At 57.8% G+C, this 23230-nt stretch overlaps 1 protein-coding gene across 3 annotated transcripts in view; it reads left to right on the top strand.

Moving 5' to 3' along the window:
* Positions 1-58: 58 nt before the first annotated feature.
* PARP1 (poly(ADP-ribose) polymerase 1) overlaps positions 59-23230 on the top strand; it is a 38271-nt gene continuing 15099 nt past the window's right edge. For 2 of the 3 annotated variants that reach the window (XM_042925028.1, XM_042925026.1), the window contains exons 1-9: positions 59-238; positions 4566-4731; positions 12594-12709; positions 13606-13820; positions 15820-15919; positions 17579-17695; positions 18115-18291; positions 20835-20979; positions 21566-21718. In XM_042925028.1, the coding sequence (XP_042780962.1) occupies positions 119-238; positions 4566-4731; positions 12594-12709; positions 13606-13820; positions 15820-15919; positions 17579-17695; positions 18115-18291; positions 20835-20979; positions 21566-21718 (1309 nt within the window). In that variant the 5' untranslated portion in view covers positions 59-118. The remainder of the gene's footprint in view (positions 239-4565; positions 4732-12593; positions 12710-13605; positions 13821-15819; positions 15920-17578; positions 17696-18114; positions 18292-20834; positions 20980-21565; positions 21719-23230) is intronic. The other variant, XM_042925027.1, reaches the window with a different exon arrangement.

Raw genomic sequence — 23230 nt, 5'->3', positions numbered from 1 at the left:
GGCGTGGTCGGCGGCGGCTCGGGGCGCTCGGGCGCCTGCGGGGAGCGGGGAGCGGGCGGCGGCGGGTGTAGGTCGCGGCGCGGGGCTCCCGGAGCGGCGGCGGCGGCGCGCGGGGACGATGGCGGCGTCCTCGGACAAGCTCTACCGGGTCGAGTACGCCAAGAGCGGGCGCGCGTCCTGCAAGAAATGCAGCGAGAGCATCCCCAAGGACTCGCTGCGCATGGCCATCATGGTGCAGGTGCGCGCGGCGCTTTGTGCGCGCCGTTGGGGGGGGCCCGGAGGGGGAGGGGGACCCGAGGGGGAGGGGCTGTCCGCAGGGGCCCGCCCGCCCGCGAAAGCCTGCCCCGGGGCGGGGCAGGCGGTGCCCTCCGCCCTGCCGAGCTGGGGGCCGCGGTAGCTCTGCTTCGGGGGCGGGGGGGGGGCGGGGGGGGGGGGTCCTCGTCTCCCTGCCATCCGCCGGGGGAATGCACGCGTGGGCTTTTGGAGCCGGTCCGGTTCTGACCCACCTCGTGCTGGAAGGTTTTTGTCCTCCGTTGGTGATGGCGACTGGCGTGTAAGGATTCGTTTAATCTGGTTTTCGGTGTCGTTTCAACACTCGCTCACTCTCGGTTTTTTCTTAATTGTGCAAAACTATGCGAGTCCGTGTCCTTTCCGGAAACTACATTCACTTTTGGCCTCATTCGTGGTTTGAAATCGTATTTCCCCCAAACTTTCCACGTTCACGGGCGCGCTCTCTTCCTGAGGCCTTTCCAGCTGTCTCGTTTGAGTAAGAGTGGCTGCAGGGGTGCCCCTTGCCCCTCGAGGCTTCTGGGCACGTGGGGGATGCCCCCGGGGTGTATGACCTAAGGCCCCTGCCACGGCGTGGTGGGGGGGGGGGGGAGCTCCCAAATCCCCCGGCCCCCAGTATGCTGGTTGTCCCTGCCCTCCTCCCCGCCAACATGAACCTTCTGGTAGCTGTGTTCAGTGCTCACGGTCCAGGTAACTTGATTTTCCGTCCCTGCAGGGAGGCAGCAGCGTGTTTTAGGAACAACCAGATAGTCTTCGCTGGGTTTTCAGTACTTAACCAGTTGGAGAAGGGTGGGTACGTCCAGATAGAGGCTGTGTTGTCATCGTACCCTCAGGGCCTGCCGCCCCAGACGTAAGCATTCATCGAACAAGGAGCATCACCGGGTTAGGTCCTAAGGGCAAAGGGAGAGACCACCACCCCACCCCCTGCCTTGGCAGTAACCAGTTTGGTTAAGCGAAAGACGACTGGTAAACAAACCGTGCCGTACTGGGGCGCGTACCACCCCGGAGGGCTGTGCACTAGCATGGAGTGCCTGGGTGGGAGCTTGGTCAGCATTTGTTACACACAGAAGGGGCAGGAAGTCGAGACTGGAAAAGCAGAGGAGGCCTGCTGTTTGGAAAGCGTTACCTCCCACGGAGGCTCTCTGATCTTAAACCTGAATGTAGGGGCTGCCTGATCTTAAGCTTCCTCCCTTAACGTTGTTAACTACATGGGAATTAACATTTTACAAACAGTTAAAAGAAGCAGCTCCCTCACAGCAGAAGGGGCTCTTGGGAGATCTGGGGGTTTGAAGAAGAAATTTACATCTCTGGAAGAAATTTACATCTCTAGCAGTTACTAAGGCTAGATAAGATTCCTATTTCCTAATTGTGTATATAAGCAGCAAAGTAAAAGTAAAATCTGTACCTGTGGATTTTTGTCACCAGCAGTAATACTAATATAGATATTTTTATATCACTTTACGTTTGTTGGGGATTTCTCAAAATAACCCGTTATGCTCATCAGTATTCAAAGTTACTGCAGTTGGGAGAGTAGGTGCTAAATCTTGTTATTTAATGCTTTAAAGCTTACTGTATCCCACTGAATTTCGGTGTTTTGATGATTATTTCAGCCTAATCGGTTTCTCTTGTGAGCCCGTGTTTAAATTTCGTTCCGAGAAAAGGACGTTGGTAGGCTTCTCTACTCAGCCAGAGAGGACCCTGTCCAATAGGGAAGGACAGACCGAAGACCTTAGGACAGCCAGTGTAAAGCTTGAGCAACGCTGTTGGATACAAAGGAGGGGTCCTGCGTCTGGGGGAGTGGGGGATGGCCCTACGGAGGAACTGATTCCTGGAGCAAATAAAATTTAGCGTTCTGGGCCCTTGATGGCAAAAGAAATAATTATTAAACGTAAGTGGTTTTCTGGGACTGTAACTGGGGGTGGAGTTTTAATTCAGAATGGAAAGTCTGGTCTTGTAGGTCGAGCTGGTGGAGGTCAGAAAGAAAGAAGTCATTCTTCTCCCACTTGGATTTCAATACTTTTCTTTTCCATTTGTATGGGAGGATTGTTATCAGATACCCGATACCTTAGGTGGTGGGCCCCGAGACAAGCTCCAGGGATCCACTGGGCCTCTCAGCCTTCGGGGAGGTGGGGGGGGGGTGCTTTGGGCAGGGAAAGGGTTGTGCCGGGCTCCTCGTCCTGCGTTGGGCTGGTGCAAACCGCGGGTCCCACACGCTGTGTCGTTCTGTGCTGTGTGCGGGGTGGCAGGCAGCGCTCTGGCCTGCAACGTGCAGATGGAAGCAGAGGGGCCCGGTGAGGACCTTGGTACTCGGGAGGTGCTCAGTGTTTTCTGGGTACACAGATGCTGCCTCTCACGGCCGCCAAGTGGAAGCACCGTCTGGTGACCTTGTTCTGGTTCCCTTCCTGCCGTGTCCTCGTCAGTCCCAAGTTCTAGGGTGAAGCCTTGCTTTGATTAGGGGTCCTTCCTCTCAAGGGAGGATGGGAGCCCCCACAAACCCCCCCTCCTCTCAAGCTAGTGCTGTGAGCACACCCTTGGGCTGCACCTCTAGGTCACCCCACGCTGCGTCGGTGGTTGGGACATGGCCCCCACAGCAAGGTTTAGGGGGCAGGTGTGGGGGCCCACCAGAGCCGGGGAAAAAAATGCCACGCGTGTTCCGGTGCGGGGCGAAGGCACTGGGCCACCTGCCTCCTTTGCGTGAATGTGACCCAGCATTGCAGAGGAGGATAGACAAGGGGCACCGGGGCCCGAGGAGCCACGTGGAAGCCACTGCGATGTGCAAGCACGGTGGCCAGACGCTTCTAGGCGTGTCGGCTACTTTGGTGGAGCCTTGAGACCCAGAACACAACACAAGTCCGTTCTCCAGGGCCTTTTGTTGGGTTTGGAGGCCATCTCTTCCTTAGCAGGAATTCTCCCTGCCCTCCTCGGTCTCCCCTCCGGACGTGAGGTGTTCCTACCTGGTGCAGGACAGGGGCATTGACCTAATACTCACCCTGACCTGTGGGGAGCTGGGGAAAAGCCTTCTGGGGGCCTGAGGAGGTGGGGACCTACCGAGTAGGGCCGTGGGGCATCTGGGCCCAGAGGACAGCGATGTGCTGCACACAAGGCTGCTTGCTCAAGAGCCCTTGGCGTGCCCTGGTGAGAACCTTCTGTCTGAGTCTGTGACACTGTGAGGCCACTCCCCCCGGGTGGGGGGCTGCTTGGGAGAACTTGTCTCTGCTTTTCCAGAATATTTCCCCTGTCTGACAGCTTCATCCAAAAATTTCTACGTGGTATTTATTTTTGATGCTGTTTTATTTTTATTTTTTTCCACCCGCATGGCACTTGGCTTTATCTTCTATAAGAGCAGGTGGTTGGGGCCTCCCTCACTTTGGTCAGAACCGTTTGTGCGTTTTTAGGTAGCTCTTCCTGCCGAGCGAATGGCGTGGCGGAAGGACCTTAGTGTCAGGTTCGAGCGGGGCTGAGGCACTTGCCACCTGTGTGCCACTCCCCCCAGACATCTGCGAGACGGGGGTGCCGCTTCTACCCAGAGGACGGCCTGTGCACGGTGCCAGGGACCCAGTAAATGCCAGCGTTAGTCCCGCTCTGCCTGGCCCCCGTCCACACCCGCTCCATCAGGCCGGACAGCTCGGGCTCCGGGGCCGGGGGCCTGATGCTGTCGCGTCGCTCTGGGACACCCGGAGCCCGAAGCATCGGGAAGCCACCACGAGCGGGGAAGCAGCTTCCCTGTGACCGGATCTGCAGTTCCCGCATACTGAAGGCCGGGGGGGGGGGGGGGGGGCAGGGGCTTCTGTCCCCTGACCCCCCCCCCCATCCTCCCTCAGAGAAGTCCGTTCATTCCACTCCCCTCGCTGCGCCTGCTGCCAGCCTGACACTGTTTCCTGACACATTTTCCCTGCTTTGCACACGATCTGCGACTTGTTCTCATTATTCCAACTGCAGAGGTGCTAGAAGAGCCCTTTCTGGGCCACACGGGCCCTTTGAGTCCAGCCCTGAGTGGGGTGGCAGCTGGCTTCCCCGGCAGGCACGGAGAGGTGGGGTCAGGTCGCAGAGCGGGGTCCCTCCTCCAGAGAGCACAGCCTCAGCACCGAAAGGCAGCAGTCTTCCAGGCGGTTCGGGAGGATCTCCAGAGATGCCGCGTTTCCCACTTTGTGTGTGATGTGGAGAACATGGCACGGCTGGCCTCCTTTTTACGAACGGGGACCTCGGCTGCTGAGGCCTGGGCGTCGGCGGGGTCGGGGTCGGCTGCTGGCTCACCTCTCTCTCTGCTTCTCTCCTAGTCGCCCATGTTCGATGGAAAAGTCCCACACTGGTACCACTTCTCCTGCTTCTGGAAGGTCGGCCACTCCATCCGGCACCCTGACGTAGAGGTGGATGGGTTCTCCGAGCTCAGGTGGGACGACCAGCAGAAAGTCAAGAAGACCGCGGAGGCTGGAGGGGTGACAGGTGCGTACGGACCAGGAAGGCAGCGGGTCTAGTCCCCCAGCCCCAACTCAGGAGCTTCCCCGGGACCTTTTCTGAGAAAGCAAAGAATTGAGCCTTTAGCCGCTCCCCGCCCCACCCCCCCTCCTTTTCAGACGTGCGTGTGTGGAGAACATGATGCCAGTGTGTTATTTCAGGGCACTTGGGTGACGTGGGATTGTCCTGTGGCGAGGTATTTGACTTTTCACAATGCTGGAAATGGAGCTTTTCTTTTTGGGGGGTGTGTGTGTGTGTGTGTGTGTGTGTGTGTGTGTGTTTAAGATTTTAAGTGATCTGTATATCCGTCATGGGTCCCGAACCCACCCACAACCTCGAGGTCAAGAGTCACACGCTTGGTGACTGAGCCAGCCAGCCTCCCGGGAAAGGTAGCTTTTTGTTTTCTCGTTGCCGTTTTGTTTCTCATCGGCCTTTTTTTTTAGCGCGGGTTTAGGTTTGCAGCAAAGTTACGCAGGGGTGCAGAGCGTTCCCGTTGACCTCTTGCGCCCGCGTGTTGGCCGCAGCCTCTCCCTCTGTCTCCTCCAGAGCGGTGCTTCCGTTACAACTGGTGACCCTATGTTGACACCTCGCTATCACCCAAAGTCCATGGTCTACATCAAGAGCTCACTCGCTGGTGATGTGCATTTTATGGGTCTGGACGGTGTACAGTTGGCCCTTAACATGGGTTTGAACCGTGCAGGCCCACTTGTACGTGGATCTTTCTCGATAAATTTAGTATGGTACCATAAACGTGTTTCCTTTTCCGTAACGTTTTCCTTTTTTTTTTTTTTTTTTAATTATTTATTTTTGAGAGAGAATTCATGAGCCGGGGAGGGGCAGAGAGAGATGGGGAGAGAGAATCCCAAGCAGGCTCCGCCCTGTCAGCCCCGGGCTCCTCCTTCGCTATGAAATCACGACAGGAGCCGAAATCAAGAGTCGAATCTCAACCGACTGAGCTGCCCAGGCACCCCCTGTATGGTTTTCTTAATAACGTGTTCTCGTGTGTGGTTTACTTTATTGTGAGGACGGTATTTAACATGCACACATCCGCGGAAGACTAGGTGTTGATCAACTGTCGGTTAGGAGCAGTAGGCTGTTGGTAGTTACCTTTTGGGGAGAATCAAAAGTTACAGGTTTTCAGTGCACGAGGAGGTCCGCGCCCCAACTCCCGCGTCGTTCAAGTGCCAAGTGTTGGAATCGCACCGTATGTAGTCTTTTCAGGTTGGCCTCTTTCACTCTGAAACGTGCATTTCAGGGGTGCCTGGGTGGCTCAGTGGTTAAACGCCTGCCTTTGGCTCAGGTCGTGATCTCACGGTTCGTGGGTTCGATGCCCACCTCGGGCTCTGTGCTGACAGCTGGGAGCCCAGAGCCCGCTTCAGACTCTGTGTCTCCCTCTCTCTCTGCCCCGCCCCTGCTCACGCTTTGTCTCTCTGTCTCAAAAATAAATAAACGTTTTTAAAAAAAGAGAAAAAATGTACGTTTCAGGGGCACCTGGGTGGCCCGGTCGTTAAGCATCAAGCACTTGATTTTGGCTCGTGTGCCCACGTGGGCGCACGCTTTCTCTAAGTAAATAAACATTAAAAAATGCGTTTCAGGTTCTGCCGTGTCTCTTCATGGCTTGATAGCTCATTTCTTCTTAGCGCTGGATAATACTCCGTTGTCTGCACGGACCGTGGGTTGTCCGCTCGCCTGCAGAAGGACATCTTGGTTGTTTCCAGGTTTGGGAAACCACAAAACCACTGTAAACGTCCACGTGCAGTTGTCTGTGCGGACGTGTCTTCAGCTCGTTTGGGTAAATAACCAGGGAGCGTGATTCCTGCATCATACAGTGAAAGTCTGTTAACTTTTCTAAGAAGCCAGCAAACCCTCCCGGGGCGGCTGCACCATTCTGCATGCCACCGGCATCGAGGGGGTGACTCCTCCCCAGTCCTCGAGGGTGTCCCTGCTGTGGGTCAGGCCCATCCTGATGGGCGCAGAGGGGTGTCCTGTTTTAATTTGCAGTCCCCTGGCGCCGTGACGCAGAGCATGTCATCCTGAGCTCCTTGCCGTCTGCAGCTCTGCTCCCGTGAGGACGCTGGATATTTCCCCCTTTGTCATTTGTCCTGTGATCATTGGGTTTTAAGAGTTCTTCGTAGATCCAGGAGAGCCGTCATCTATCAGGGGTCTTCTGCAGACCTCTCGTCCTGGCTTGCCTTCTCTCATCCTCTTGGTTGTCCCAGGGCAGAAGTTCCCAGTTTTAGGAAGTCCGGCTAATTAACGGATTCTTTCTTTTCTGGGTCGTGTTACGGTGTTGCATGGGAACGCCATCGCCATGCCAAGGTCAGCTAGATTTCTCTCCCGTGTCCTGTGCTGGGACAGAACAATCCTACCCTGATTCGTGTCTGTTCTGCGGGTACGTCTTTTACACTTAAGTCTGTGGTCCATTTTAGGTTAAGTTTTGTAAAGGGTGCAGAGTGCCTGCATTGATTTTTGTGTGCTGCTGTCCGTTATTCCAGCACCACTCGTTGAAAATTCTTCTTTTGTTTTGTTTTGTGTTTTTTTATTTTGAGGTGGGGGAGGGGAGGGTGCGAGAGGGAGAGAGAGATCCAAGCAGGCTGTCGCCGACGGCGCAGGTGCGGGGCTTGAACTCATGAGCCGCGAGGTGATGACCTGAGCCGAAATCAAGAGCCAGACGCTTCGCCAACTGAGCCACCCAGGCGCCCTGAGGATTGGTTTTTCTCCCGTATGTCACCTTTGCCCCTGTGTCAGACATCAGTCGACGGCGGATGTGTCTCCGATCCGTGTGCTGCTCTGTTTAGCGGTCTGTCCTGCCAGCCCCACGCCGTCTCCATGGCCGTAGCTGGACCCTAAGTCCTGAGGTCAGATGCTGTCTGTCCTCTGACTTTTTCACCTCCAGGATCGTGTGGGCCGTTCCGGGTCTTCGCTTCCGCGTAAACTCGAGTCCGCTTGTTGATACCACAAACCTAACTGGCTTCAGACGCCTTTGAACCTGAAATCGTTTCCCGTCGCTTGTCGGAAGTCTCCCCCGACTGCGCTCTTCTGTCTCTGCTTTCCTAACCCGGCCCTTCTCCGTTGAACCCGGTCTTGTGACTCTGGGCCTCGGCGGGCGCCGGCCACCTTCCGCCCCCCGCGCCGGTGCTGGGCCCTCCCGTCCTTCCCGCGGCGCGGCCCGTGTGTCTCCAGTTGCCACTGGTCCACGGGGAGCCGGGAGGCCCGGGACCCGGCTCAGACTCCAGAATGAGAGTAACGGCAAGTTTACGTGATTTGGTAATAGGAAAAGGCACAGTAAGTTTGTTATAAATGTGTTTCGCTTGTGAAGTCATCAGGCCCCACGTTGGGCTCTGCTCTGACAGCACGGAGCCTGCTTGGGATTCTCTCTCAAAATAAACTTAAGAAAAGAAAGACCAAAAAGACGAGCCTACAGTCTGACAAAATATCTTTAAAAAGGAGGAAAGAAGAGTTTCTGTTCAAATGTCGATTCACGTGTGTTAACGTTATTTCTTCCCTGCAGAAATGGGATTCTCCCCCAAGTGCATCTGTATTAAATGCTTAGTTTGGTGTGTGTGGTGAAACACACGGCACAATATCTACATCTTAGCGACCTGTAAGCGTCCGTTTCGGCAACGTCGGTATTTTCACGCTGTGGTTCGGTCATCACCCCCCGTGGCCTCCAGAACTGATTTATCTTCCCAAACTGGAACTCCGTACCCACCTGCGGCACCTGCCGTGCCCCCCCCGCAGCCTCTGGTAACCGCGGTTCTTTCCGTCCGAATTTGGCCACTCCGGCGCCTCGCGGGAGTGGAACCACACGCTTGGCGCGTGTCGTCAGAGTCCACGTTGCGGCAGGGCTCAGAACTGCCTGCCTTCTTAAGGCCGTATCCGTACTATGGACGGACCGCGTTTTGTGAATCCGTTCACCCGCCGGTTGACATTTCGGTCGTTTCACCCTTTGGTGGTCATGACTCACGTTGAGGCAAACGTCGGCGTACAAATACCTGTTCCAGACCCCGCTTTCTGTTCTCCCGGGTACGTGCCCAGAAGTGGATTTGCGGGGTCACACGGGAACTCTGTGTTAGATTTTTGTGTAACTGCCATACTGTCTTCCACACGGGCCGCGTGATTCTACATCCTTGCCAGCAGCACACGGGTTTCCAATTCCCTGACACCCTCACCAGCACTTTGTTGTCTGGGGTTTTGTGTCTGTGTGTGTGGTTTTTGTTTCTCCCGATCGTCCTAAGGCATGAAGTGTTATCTCCTGTGGTTTTGATCTGCATTTTCCTAGTGATTAGTGATGACCTACGTTTTATTTATTTAAAAAAAATTTTTTTTAATGTTTATCCTTGAGAGAGCGCGCGCGCAAGTGGGGGAGGGCGGGGGGGGGGGGGTGGTCACAGAGATTTCGAAGCAGGCTCCAGGTTCCGAGCGTCAGCACAGAGCCAGTCACGGGCCTCGAACCCACAAACCGTGAGATCATGACCTGAGCCGAAGCCGGACGCTTAACCGACTGAGCCACCCAGGCGTCCCTAATGACCTACATTTTATAATTCATCATTCATTTTCCATGTTGAGAGTCGTAAGGTTCCATCGTTATTTTGTGAAGGCGTGCGGTATTTGTTTATTGAAGCTTTGCTAAATTTTGTGCACCGTTCAAGACCCTTGACGCGTTGATGTCATGGCACCCTCACAGCAGCCCCGAGTCAGTTTTCATAGACGAGGCAGAGGGGTGAGGTAACCGGGCTAAGGTCATGCCAAGGGTGCAAGAACCAGGTTCAGGTCCAGCCACGGGTTTTCAGCCGTCGCGCTGCATTGCGGATTGAGCCGCTGCGAGTTCTCGTACAGCCGGGGCACCTGTCCGGTTCTTTGATTCTGACAAGTGGGATTCCCGCTGGAAGCAATGACCTGATCTGAGGCCTTGGATGCCCGCATCGCTTAGACATCGCTTAGACACGTGCACTCACGTGCCTGCCTCCACCTCCTCGCCCTCGAGGATTTGCATTGCTTTGTGCTCCTGGTAGGGGTGGGACACCTCGTTGTGTTTATCAGCAGTTTCCTTAATTTGGTGTTTGTGTCCTTGCCTCATCTTTTAGGCCATTTTGTCTTTTTTTAAGTGAGACAGAATGTACTAATTCTTTATCAAGATCTTTTTAATACAAAGATTTCCTTTTTTAGTTTATTTATTTTGAGAGAGAGCACGGCACGACTGGGGGAGGGGCAGAGAGGGCAAAGAGAATCCCAAGCAGGCTCTGGGCTATCAGCCCAAAGCCCAGGGTGGGGCTCAAACTCAGGAACCGTAGGATCGTGACCTGAGCCAAAACCAAGAGCCAGATGCTTAACTGACTGCGCCCCCCCCCCCCCCCCCGCCAGGTGCCCCAATACAAAGATTTTTTTTTTAAGTACGCTCTACCCCTGACGTGGGGCTCGAACTCATGACCCTGTGATCGAGCCAGCTGGGTGCTCCTGGACGTTTCTCTTTGAAGCATATTTCTGTGTTTTGCCACATGGAAGCCTTGTCCTGTTTGAAATGTCCTGTAGCCCTGTCTGCTCAGTCTCTGGTTTTGGTCTTATTCTTAACTTATTCACCTGGAATTTTTAAAATAATTTACACGCAGTTCAGGGAGTTTTGACAAATGCGTGCCCTTTGTGACATACACCCCATCGAGGTCGGGAGCATTTCTGTTCCCCCAGAAAGTTCCCCTGTGCCCTCTCTCTTACCCTCCCCACCTGGGTAACCACTGCTCTGATCTCGGTCCCCGCGGATGAAGTTTGTGTGACTTAGGATGTCCGAAGAAGAGGGAGAGAACGTGCTCCCAGAAGCCCCTTCCCCACAGCATGGCACCTGTGAGCCTCCTCAGGTTGGCCGTGTGGTCAGTTCGTGCCCTGGATTGCCGAGGGGTGCTCCCGGGAAGGAGCACCGTCTGTTCCGCATTCTTTTGTTGCCGGCTTTGGGCTGTTGCAGGTACAGCTGCCGTTAACGTTTGTGTCCAGGTGTCTATGTAACACGAGCTTCTCTTTCTCCGGGTGATGACCTGGGAGTGGAGCGGGGGTTCACTCGGTAGGTGTGGGCGACTGTCCTCCCGAGTTGTGTCTCCTCCCCCCCGCCCGAGGGATGTGAGCGTTTTGGCTCGTCCACGGCCTCGCCCACACTTGGCCCCGTCATTCTCTGGGGTCTTAGCCACTGACGGGTGTGTAGTGAGACCTTGTGGTTTTAACTCGCCTTTGTCTTTTTACTGAGTTGTAAGAGTTCTTACAATATTCTAGAGGCAGATCTTTTATTAGATGGAAACAACATGTGAATACCTTTTTCCATTCTGGGGCCTGCCTTTTTGTTTAGTCACTGACGTTTTATGAAGAGCGGTCATTGATTTTCTTCTTTTTTGGTTTGTGCTTTTGCCTCCTGAGACACGTTTGCCTGTTCACGGATCGCGAAGATAACTCCCTTAGGTTTCTTTGGAAATTCCGTAGCTCTGGCGTTCACACTTGGTTTCTTGATCCGTGCGAACCGAACGTTCGTGTCGGGTGTGAGGAAGGGGTGGTTTTGTGTGTGTTCCGTGTGGATACTGTTTTGTGCCCACACCAGCTGTGAAAAGACTTCTTTGTTAAAATCAGCTGACTGCGTGACTGTAGGTCTGTCTGGACTCGGGCCCCTCGGCGGGGTGTCTTCACTCCGCAGCCTCAATTCCTAGTTTCACGGGACGTCGTGAAATCGCAAAGTGAGTCCTGCAGCTTTGTCCTTTTTCAATACTGTGCTCACCTCTCCGGGTCCTTTGTAGTTCCTTACAAATTTTGTGGCAAACATCGATTTCTTGCCCGAAGACACTTGCTAGGATTTTGATTAGCATCACCTGGAATCTGGATCAAACTGGATTGACGTACTGATATATTAATAAATTGAGCCAGTCCATAAACGTGAGGTATCTCTCCGTTTACTTGAGTCCTCGTTAATTTCGGCAACCTCCTAACGCTTTCCGTGTAGAAGGTTTAGGTGTCTTGTAAATCCGTGATTAAGCATTTTATGTGTTTAGATGCCACTTAAACAGACGCGTGGCTTACCTTTCTTCTCTAATAGGTTTATGTGTATTTAGAAATGTTTTATATACTGACCTTCGGTTTTGCAAATTTGCTCAATCCACTTAATGGTAGGAGTCATTTTTTTGTATGTTCCCAAGGATATCGTGCACGTGCAATCACGTCACGTACAGGTAGAGATGGCTTTACCGGTACACCTTCTGGCTCTTTCTTTTGCACGAACGCACTCGCTAGAGCCTCCGGTTCAATGCTGCTTAGACGTGGTGGGAGAAGACAGCCCGTCTTGTTCTCGGTCTTAGGAGAGAAACATCCAGTCTTGGAATTCCTCTTATGGAAGAATCTGCCTTGGTCCCGCATCCCTGGCCGTTTATCCCCGAGACTTCTTACTGCGCGATGGCAGCTTGCCCCGCGGACTCCGAAATGCCGCCTTCGCTGTGTTTCTTACGTGTCCTTGTGTCCTTCTGTGTCGAGAGACTCCCTTTAATTCCAGCACGTAATTCTGATAAGCAGAAGTGTAACGGAAACCGGAAGGTGGGCCCGGAATTTAGCACGCCGTGTGGCTTTCCTAATAAGCGCGGAGGAGGCGCTTTGCCGCGGGAGGGAGGGCCCAGAGGCGGCAGAGCCGGGAGGTGAGCCGGCACCAGCCGGAGAGCCCGTCCGGGGAAGGGCTGTGTCTCGTTGCCAGAAAAGCCGCTCTGTTCGCCAGCCGCCGCTGGAAGCAGACGTGGGTGAGGGGGGCCGGTCGTCCCGCCTGAAGCCCGAGGTGGCCCGTGGACGAGGCCCCTCTGAGGCTGACGGGAGCGTGGCTGTGTTCCATCCTTCAGGCAAAGGCCAGGATGCAGGTGGCGGCAAGGCGGAGAAGACGCTGGCCGACTTCGCGGCAGAATACGCCAAGTCCAGCAGAAGCACGTGCAAGGGCTGCTTGGAGAAGATCGAGAAGGTGGGCGCCGGGGCTGGGGCCGCCCGGGTTGTGGCGTCGGCGTGGCGTGGGGCTCGAGGAAGTTTCGAGAGAGCGTGGGTTTCGGCGCAAGCTCGGCCCTGGCGGTCAGACGTGCCGCGGAGACCGCACGGGCGTGGGCTCGTGAGCCTGGCCCGCGCGGCCACGTGGCATCCCGGCTCGTGGGTTTACTGCCAGTCCCGCGGGCCCTTCCTGCGTACGGACGCCGTCCGGGGTGGGCGGAACTGCTGGGAGGCGCTGCGGGCCGTGGGGCTGCCGGGTAGCGTCCTGGGTGGCGCTCCGAGGCCCGCTCTGCTCGTGTCTGCTCCGGGCCGGGAGGACCTTCTCGGCGTCAGCGTGTCCTCCGGTGCCCGGGTGGGTGGGCAGGGAGACGGCCGGCGGGAGCCGGCCCCATTTAAGACGGGACTGCCGAGGGGCGCCTGGGCGGCTCCGTCGGGTGAGCGCCTGACTTCGGCTCAGGTCGTGACCTAGCAGTTTGAAAGTTGAGTCCTGCGTCGGGCTCTGTGCTGACAGCTGGAGCCTGGAGCCTGCCTCAGATTCTCTCTCTCTCTCTCTCTCTCTCTCTCTCTCTGTCTCTGTCTCTCTCTCTCTCTCTCTCTCTCTTTCTCTTTCTCTTTCTCTCTCTCTTTCTCTCTGCCCCTTCTTTGCTCACACTTGTCTCCTTTCCTCTTTGAAAAATAAATAAACATTAAAAAAAATTTTTTTTAATAAAAATAAAATGGGGCCGCCGAGGCTCGGGGTAACGCACGGTCCTCGGTGGCAGAAAACATTCAGACCTCACAGCGCCCCTGGCGTGGACCCGAGGCCCCGCCGGCCCTCGTCACCCCAGGCCCCTGGGTGGCCGGCCCTCTTGGTACCACGTGCGTTTTTTCCTGCAGGGCCAGATTCGCTTGTCCAAGAAGATGCTGGACCCGGAGAAGCCCCAGCTGGGCATGATCGACCGCTGGTACCACCCAGACTGCTTTGTCAAGAACAGGGAGGAGCTGGGCTTCCGGCCCGAGTTCAGTGCCAGCCAGCTGAAAGGCTTCGGCCTCCTCACCCCGGAGGATAAAGAGACCCTGAAGAAGCAGCTCCCGGGAGTGAAGAACGAAGGGTGGGTGTGGGGCCGTGGGAGGCGCAGGGGAGGGGGGCTCGGGGAGACCGCGCGGATTCCAGGCCACTCCCGCGCCTCCCTTTGCTGACGGTCGGCACGCCAGGGGTACGGGATGATGGGCGGGGGCAGAGGACATGGGGACGTGCAGGGCGTTCCCCGCACGGGTCTGCTCCACAGACACCTGGGACCCTCTAGCCCTCCACCCCCACCCTGGCCCAAGAGAGGAAGGCTCTCCCGCCTAGGCCAGCCACCACGTTTCCTGTGACCCTTGCACAGCCCGCTCCCCGTCCCCGCAGCATCTGCGCCTGTGGACGTGGCCCAGTGCGTCTGGGTCTGATGATGGTGCCGGGAGGGGGGAGCAGATGGCACGTCCCCTGGTTCCGTGCCGGGAGCGGCGTGGGCTTCCCGTGGTGCTAATGTCGGGACGGTAAGCCTGTCCCTGCCGATCCTGGGTGGCGCTCGTTCTTGCCCGTTCCCTCTGCTGGTCCCTGCGCCCCAGGCACAGCGAGGGAGGCGTGGAGGGGCTACGCGTGGTGTGCGCCCTGCTCCCTGGACTGTGGCTGTGGCTGTGAGGATGGGGGTGACCCTGACCTCCCTGTCACCGAGCTGCTGTCCTGCGCCGTCTGGGGTCATAACACACAAGTTCGTTGTGCAGCACACGCAGCCGTGGAGTATGTGAGAAAGGTGGGAAATCAGGGGTCAATAGTCCTCAGGACAGGGGCGCCTGGGGGGCTCGGTCAGTTGAGCATCTGACTTCAGCTCAGGTCACGATCTCACAGTTCGTGGGTTTGAGCCCCGCGTCGGGCTCTGTGCTGACAGCTCGGAGCCTGGAGCCTGCTTCGGATTCTGTGTCTCCCTCCCTCTCTGCCCTCCCCCCTCTTGTGCTCTGCCTTTCTCTCAAAAATAAAGAAACATAAAAAAAAAAAAAAAGTTAAAGGACAGAATACCCACCTTGAAAGCTTTCCTACTAAAAAAGTCTGGTACAGGGGCGCCTGGGTGGCTCAGTCAGTTAAGCGTCCGACTTTGGCTCAGGTCATGATCTCACAGTTCGTGGGTTCGAGCTCCTCAGGTCACGATCTCCCAGTTCAGAGGTTCGAGCCCCGCGTCAGGCTGTGTGCTGACAGCTCAGAGCCTGGAGGCTGCTTCGGATTCTGTGTCTCCCTCTCTCTCTGCCCTGCCCCTGCTCACACTCTTGTCTCTCTCCCTCAAAAACGAACAAAACAAAAATTAAAAAAGTTCTCAGGACAGTGCAGCTCGTGCTGTGGGCAGGGATGCTAAGCTCACATTGACGCTGTATCGCCACCCGGCCTCGACCGAGCCCTTGTGGTTCATCAGGCACTGTGCTGGGGGGGCGGGGGGGGGGGGTCGTGTAGCCATCAGCACAGCCCCGGGAGTGGGTGGTGTCCCCTGCTTCGTGGATGACAGAAAATGCAAGGCTTTGAACTCAGGTCTGTGACAGCTGAAACTTAGCCACTGGGACTGCTCTGTTTTAGGGGGCTGATGGCGACCCCCCGTGCCTCCTTCAAGTCCGGTGACTGGTGACCAGCCACGATGGACCAGTTAGCAGTGCCGAGACCCCATTTGGGGTTTGAATGGCAGTGCAGTCCCACCTCTGAGAACAACCTGATGGCCTTAGGAGCAGCCCTCAGGCTCAGCCCCTTGGCCATCTGGCCCGTCGGTCCCTGCCAGAACTTGCCAGGCTGCTTCGTTTGTGCCAAGAGATACATGGGTTTTCGACATCAGATGGGGCCTGAGCCCTGGGTCCTTTACCAGCTGTTCCAAGGCCCTGGGGTACCTGCAGCAGCAGAGTTCACCGTAAGGTGCATGAGGCCAGTTGCCAGTACCCCCTGGGCCTCCTGCGAGCGCCCGAGGGCAGTGAGTGAGCTGTGCTGTGATCGCGGCCGGCACGTGGCGTTACAGGGACGTGGAGGTCTTGCGGCCCCCGAGTCACTGGGTTCCAGGGCTCTGATGGCTCTCCTTCGTCCCGTGTCTCTTTCAGAAAGAGGAAAGGCGACGAGGTCGATGGGATGGATGAAGTGGCCAAGAAGAAATCTAAAAAGGAAAAGGACAAAGATAGTAAGCTCGAGAAGGCCCTCAAGGTGAGCTCCGAGCGGGGCGCCCGCACTCCTCATTCTCCGTTCTCTTCCCTCGTTCCAGGGATATGTGCGTACCGCTTCACGAGACCTCCAGGATTCCCCCACCCCTCACAGTTGTTAATAGCACGGCTTCCCCCCGGGGTCTCTTCCCTCCCCGCACGGGACACAGCGCTGTGCGCACTGGACCCGGGGGCCGCTGGCGAACGTTGCAGGTCGAGTGCCCGGCCCAGACAAGTGGCTGGAAGAGACACTCGCTCCCTGTTTCTCGAATGAACACCTCTTGTTTACAAGAGGGGTGGAAGGCGTGCCGTGAAAGGGGCAGGAACCACCTGTTAACTCCATAGCCGTTGGCAGATTTAGCTCTGTGTTGATTATGCGTGTGTTGAATCAGAGTAAAAATTATTGATGAGAAAATGCTGGGTGTTCAGGAAAACCAGGGAGAACTGTCAGTCCCGTTTTGGGAACGTGATTTCCATGAGCTGTCCGCTCGGCTCTGCTCTGAGCGTTTTTCCGTCCTGCCGGTGCGAGAAAGATGAGAAGCAGCATCTGATCTGGTTCCAGCCGCTTGATGAAAATCACCGGTTCGGTGCGATTGTCGATCGGTGAAACGATGTCTGTCGTGCGTGAATCCGGACGCGGTAGAGTTGGTTTTATTTCGCATTTGCCCCCAGTGGGTTTGGCGTTTTCTTGAGTGCGGTCAGAGGGATATCCGAATGTTCCCCAGCAGCCCCAGCCTCCGCGTCCTGGGCCAAGGAGGTGATGCAGTTCCTGCTTCCTCTGATGACGCTCATGCCCTCGTGTCCGTGGCTGGAGACACCGTTCTGGTGGCGCAGGGAGGGCAGGGACGGGAAAGCTGAGAGCAGGCGCTGATGTGTGTGGGAACACTTTGTTGGTGGAATTAAAGTCTTCCTCGCTTGGGGGGCGCCCGGCTGGCTCGGGGGAGCATGTGATCTCGGGGTCGTGAGTTTGAGCCCCCGGTTGGATGGAGAGATTGCTTAAAGATAAAATCTTAAAAGGGAAAAAAGAAAGACAGTTAAAGTCCTCACTTGGTGCAGAGAGCGTCCCCATGGGGCGGCAGGGGCCGGCATTTTCACCTCTGGTTTGCAGGGGTGTGGTCTGCGGCCAAGAGGTGAATAGTTTGCCCGTGGCCCTAGCAGGGAGGAGGCTCGCCCCGCGCGCCCTGATGTGGGGAGGCTGGTGCCATCCTGGGCAGGGTGGTGGTGAGGATAAGCGAGACGTGGAGCGTAGGCACTGCGTGAATACGGCCCTGAGACTGAAAACTCCATTTCCCGAGTGTAGGTCTGTTCTGTGCGATCCGCTCGCCATCAGGGTGAGCGGGGGTGCTCGTCCCTACTCACCTCCGGGTGGGAGAACACCCACCCCTGTCGTCCCTGAGGCGCGAATGTCGGGGCGGGGGGTGAGCCTGCCGCGCCCCGGCTCTTCCCCAAGGGAGTCGGTCCACGGGGGGCTGGTTCCAGGGACGGCTCCGGGTAGAAGCGGGATTCTCGGAGCGGGGCCGGGGCACTTCCCTGTCGCTGACGCCAGCTTAGAGGCGCGGCTCGGCTGATGCGCCAGGACGCCGCCGAGACCGAGCAGGGTGGGGGCCCCCGGTTGGGTCTCTGGACGGAGCCGGTCGCTCAGCCGCCTGGCTTTCGTCCGCAGGCCCAGAACGAGCTGATCTGGAACATCAAGGACGAGCTAAAGAAAGCGTGTTCGACAAATGACTTAAAAGAGCTGCTCATCTTCAACAAGCAGCAAGTGCCCTCCGGGGAGTCGGCGGTGAGCTGCCCTCTGCTCAGTGACCTCGGGGCGGAGGGGAGGGTCCACCGTCCACATGGCCGCCATTTCCAGGGCTGCGAAGACTTTTCTATACGTCACTCTGCGTCTAGGGTTTTGGGGAGACTGGAGTGGGCCGTGTGTCTGTCTGCCTTGTGCGTTCGCACCACACACTTTGGCCCAGGTGCCCGGGGCCTCCAGGTGTTGGGGGAGTGGAGCCGCCTCGTTTCCCCTGGTTTCCCCGCGGGCTCTGGGGACGCCCTGGCCCTCCCTTTACTCCTCAGCCACCCAGGGGTGGGGGCTGCGGCGTGTCACGTGGACACAGCAGTCCGAGCTCCCCCGGGAGCCCAGCGGCCGGGGGTCCGGAGGCGGGGGTGGGGGGGGCGAGCCCTCCTCTCTGACCCGCTTCTTACCGGCTTCAGATCTTGGACCGAGTGGCCGACGGCATGGTGTTCGGGGCCCTCCTTCCCTGCGAGGAATGCTCGGGCCAGCTGGTCTTCAAGAGCGACGCCTACTACTGTACCGGGGACGTCACTGCCTGGACCAAGTGTATGGTCAAGACACAGACACCCAGCCGGAAGGAGTGGGTGACTCCAAAGGTAAGGGGGGTGGTTCCCGAGCTTAGCCAGAAAAACAACCTCACCCCCGTCTGGGCTTGTCCACACCACACGTCCCCACGACTGGAGTACAGCGTTCCCCAGGCTCCTTCACAGCGAGGTTGTCCTCGCGGTCTGAGCGCAAGATGGCGTTGTCAGGTCCGTACGTTTGCACACCCCCAAGTCTTCTAACGGGAGGACAGTTCTGTCCGATTGTGTAAAACCCTCCTGCCAAGATACCTGCTGATGCGGTGCGGCCTCTGTGCTGGGCGCTGTTCTGGACGGGGGTGGGGTGGGGGACGGCAGATGCGTGGACGAGAGTTCCTTTTCCCGAGGCCACGTTCTTGTCTTAGTGCTGGGGGGGGGGGGGGGAGGGGGTTGGGTCCAGAGTTCAAGTATCTCCTCTCGGTCTTGGTTGGTTGTTTGTTCTAATGGAGCTGCATATTCTCAATGCAAAAAACTCATCTGGGGCCCTCGGCTGGGACTCCCCATACCCGCAGACCCGCGCGAGCTGGCGCCCGGCCGCTGGGGCAGAGCAGTGGCGCCGCCACTGCCGGGGACCGGGCTTCGAGCCACGTCGGGTCATCTCGCTGCTGTGTGCACAGAGGTCCATGGGTGGACTCCGGAACCGTCCCCCGCACCCACGGCCCCCGAGCGCCGCTCACCCCTCCCCTGCCGTGGTTACAGCCCTGCCCCGCTCTGTCCTGTGTACTCGCTCTTGAGCGATTGCTCGAAATCAACTCTGATCTCGTTTCTCGCACCCTTAAAATCTTCTGGTGATTCCACAGGTCACGTGAAGCATTTTCCCGGTTTTTTGAGTGTGCAAGTACTGCACACCCCCCTGTGGTATTCGTGTTCCTTTTACTATCTTTGAGGAAACAATAAGGCCGTAAGGACAGGAACTAGTTTGTGTTTTATATGCCAATTGCGCGGCATTTGTTCATTTCTTTTAAGTTTATTTAACTCGGGAGAGACAGAGACCCCCTGAGTGGAGGAGGGGCAGAGAGAGAGAATCCCAGGCAGACTCCACACTGTCAGCTCAGAGCCACTGCAGGACCCGAACTTGGAGCCGTGAGGTCACGACCGGAGCCGAAATCCAGTGTCTTACTCTTAACTAACGGAGCCACGGAGGCGCCCCTCTGTCTCTATTTTTGGAGGATTAGTTTTCGAAGCCACCTGCACGTGTAAGACGTGTTTTCAGGCCGACGGTACTTGCCTCCTGTGCGGAGTCACGGAGTCACGGAGCCGAGTGAGACCGCAGCCCGAGGGCCGCGGCCAGAGTCGAGGGCGCCTCCGTAGCTCGGCCCTCCGGGGTTGCCCAGGACCCGCCTGGCTCCGTGGGCCTTCTGCGGCCTCTCCGCTGCCCTTGTCCCCCTCGAGTACCGTTCCCCCCGCCCCCGCACGCACACGCGCTTCCACGAAGTCTTCAGCCCCCGGCAGTAGGGAAGCGAGCACGCCACGTTCCCCGAGCCCCACAGCGCGCCGGCCACGAGGCTTTGCGTGCACCCTGCTTTCTCGGCCCTGGCTGCCTAAGCGGGTCACCGCCTCCGAGGAGCCCGCCTTCCCAGAGCTCCCGTGTGGGTCACGTTGGCCTCGGTGGTAGAGCTCAGCTCCCGTGTTAAAGTTCCCCTTCAGGCATCTGGCCCGGTCAAGACCGACCTTCTTGCTCGGCGGGAGAAACGGTCTTTAGAACGTCGCTGTGAGACGTGGCATGCCGGGTGCCCGGTGTGTGGGAGGCGGTCTGCGTCCTCTCTTGTCCGCGGGCGTTCACTGAACCCGGGGGTAGCAGGGACAGGCCCTTGAGCGAGTGACGCAGGAGCGCGGCCGCTGTAAGTCGCCCAGGATGGAGACGGACCGTGCTTGGGACAGGGTCCGTGGGGACACCGTCATCGGGCTCTCTGTGGCCACGGTCCCTTCTCTTGTTGTTTTTTAGTATGTATTTTGAGAGAGTGCACAGGGGAGGGGCACAGAGAGAGTCCCAAGCAGGCTCCGTACTGTCAGCTCGGCACCCGACTCAGAGCTCGATGCCGCGAACCGTGAGATAGATCATGACCTGAGCCAACGTCAAAAGTCCGATGCTCAACCCCCGAGCCCCCCCTCCCCGGGTGCCCCGGCCTCGTTCCTTCCTAGGAAGGGAGGGGAATTGCCTGATTTCCTCTCAGGAAGTAATCTCTTTCCCAGTGTGGACGGTCCCCGTAGGCTTTCCGTCGGGAGAGGGGCATGTGACCCTTGAGGGGCCACTTGAGGGTGAGGCTCCAGCAGTGGGCCCCCCCACCACACGGTCAGCTGATGGGGGAGGGGTTCGCGTTTCGTGTTTTATTTAAGGAAACCGCTTACGGCGTCCGCGTGGAAGCACCAGAAGCCAGTGCCGTATTTGCGATAACTGTGTACTTCGTGCCGGAAGCCTCACGTCTCCTAGGTCGCTCCTTGCTGCGAGAGGGGAAAAAAAAATTTGCTTCGTTTAGACGAACCGAATCCCCTTTGTTCTGTCGGGTGGTTGTTTCCAGGGAGAACCGGTTTCTTAGCTGAACCTTACGTGATTTCAGGAATTCCGAGAAATCGCTTATCTCAAAAAACTGAAGATCAAAAAACAGGACCGAATATTTCCACCCGAGACCGGAGCCCCGGCGCCGGCACCCCCACCCTCCGCGGCCTCGGCGCCCACCGGCGTGAACAGCTCTGCCCCGTCAGGTACAGCCGGGGCGGCCTCGGGGAGGGTCCCCGGGTCCCCTGGGTGCTCTGCCGGCCTGCTCCCCTCCGCACAAGGGGGACGCTCGGGAGGGGCGCCCTAGGGAAGGCCGGGCCGGCACCGCCTCGCACAACCGCCCCAGCCCTGTCTGGGGCTTCCCATTCTGGGGTCTGTGCCGGACACCCGAAGCGTGGGAGGGTTACTTCCCTCGGTGTCGCGCGGGCCGAGCTTTGAGTGACCATCCTTGACGGGGCTGCTTTGTCCCATGGGGTTAATGAGTGTCGTGTAAGAAGCTGCGGTTTCAGACGTGAAGTGGGAGAAGCAGAAAAGTAGTTGGGGGCCCGTGTGGTCCCACCGCCAGCCTCCTGGGCCCTTGTCCCCGCACAGTCTCGCCGGTCTGCCCCGGGGGCGGTGCGGGGGGAGGGGCAGCGTCCTGTGGCTGCCCCCCTCGCCTCGTGTTCTGTCCTCCGCTTCCCTGCCGGCCCTGGGCCTCTGCCTTCACGGACCCTGCCCTTGGGGGATGCTGACCAGGGGGGAGCCCGGGCTGTCCGGTCCCCCCGCCCCCGTGACCTTGCCACCTGACGACAGCGCCCCTTCCAGATAAGCCGCTGTCCAACATGAAGATCCTGACTCTGGGGAAGCTGTCCCGGAACAAGGATGAGATGAAGGCCACGATCGAGAAACTCGGGGGAAAGCTGACAGGCACGGCCAGCAAGGCATCCCTGTGCATCAGCACCAAAAGTGAGTTCGATCCTGATGTGGGGCGGGTGTGCACGCACCTCCTGAGGCTTCGGGAACGGTGGTGAGGCGGTGCGGGGAGCAGGGAGGGGTGAGGTGCAGGGCCGCACGGGGCACTCCGAGTTGGCTCTCTTTGCTCAGCACTGTTGTCGAGGTGGAGGGAAGCCAGCGTGGGTGCTTGGCGAAGCTGGCGTGGGGTCATGTGCGTGTTTGCGGGCCTTCTGTCCCGGCCGTGGGCTGCCGGCTGCCCTTTGCCAGCCTGGGACCCTCCCCCAGGGGACTCCGATGGCCTCGGTGCAGCCCCGGCCGCTGGCAGCTCCTAGTAACGACCGCTCAGAGAGGCTCGCATTTGAGAGCGAGGCTGGGACGGCACTGAACGACGGGGGCCGCCCCTCGAGAGCAGGAGAGGTTCTTGTCCGTCCACCGGCTGGAAGCCCGGGGAGGCAAGGGGAAGAAATGGGGTGTCCTGAGTGAAAGAACGAGGTAAAGCCTCGGAGGAAGTCTCGACGAAAGGGAGGTGAGCAATTCGTCTGGTCAGCGGTTCAAGATTAGGGTCTAAGGTGCTCGCTGAACTGGGAGAAGAGTGGGTGAAGCAGGGATAACGCTCGAAAGTACTGAACGGAAGTCACCGAACTGCAGGAGGCCGTATCTGAACAGAAAGGTAGCTCGCGGGCTCGGCGTCTGAGTCTGTGAAGCAGACGGGACCGTGGAGCTCAGAGCGGCGGAAGGAAAGGAAAACCAGGAAAGATGGCATGAGGGACGGCAGAGTGTCATCGGAAGGACTCAGGGCGCATTAGAGGCTCCCAGAAGGAGACCGAGAGAAAGGGACAGAGATCTTTTTGTGAGTAGGCTTCTTGCCCGGCGCGGAGCCCAACGTGGGGCTTGGATTCGAGAGCCGGACGCGTCACTGGCTAATTCACCCAGATGCCCCGAAAGAGGCGGAAATCTTTCTCGAAGAAATAATGGCTGAAAACTTCTCCGATCAGGGGAAGGAAACCGACATCCAGACCAGAGGGTCCAGAGACGAACCCAGAGAGACCCACACCGAGACTCATTCTAGTTAACGTGGCAGAAGTTAAAGACAGGACGCGAGAAGCTTCCAGAGAGAGCATTTTGTGTGCAGGGGAGCCCCGTGGGATCCTCAGCTCCTACCCAGGGCAGTACAGACGCACGGGTTCCCTGTCAAAACCCGAGGGGTGTTTTTCACAGAAATGGAGCAGACGGTCCTAAAATTTGTGTGGAACCGCCAAGGACCCCAGAGAGCCAGAGCAGTCTTGAGAGAAGGACGAGACTGGAGGCATCACGCTCCTCGCTTTCAGGCTGTCCCGCGTGGTACGGAGCTGGAGGAAGCAAGACCATGCAGGGCCGGCCTGAAACCTCACAGAGGTCGGTCAGCGGAGCAGACCTGGGAGCCCAGCGGTAAACCTGGCGTAAAGGGTCGATCCACCTACAACAGGGGAGCCGAGACGACCCAACGGGAAGGCTGGGTCCCCAGCTCGCCCCACTCACAAAAAT

This window comes from Panthera leo, chromosome F3 (genome assembly GCF_018350215.1).
Source record: "Panthera leo isolate Ple1 chromosome F3, P.leo_Ple1_pat1.1, whole genome shotgun sequence".
NCBI classification, from domain to species: Eukaryota; Metazoa; Chordata; class Mammalia; order Carnivora; family Felidae; genus Panthera; species Panthera leo.
Note: the sequence above shows the minus strand (reverse complement) of the source record. Positions and strands in the feature narration are given on the sequence as shown.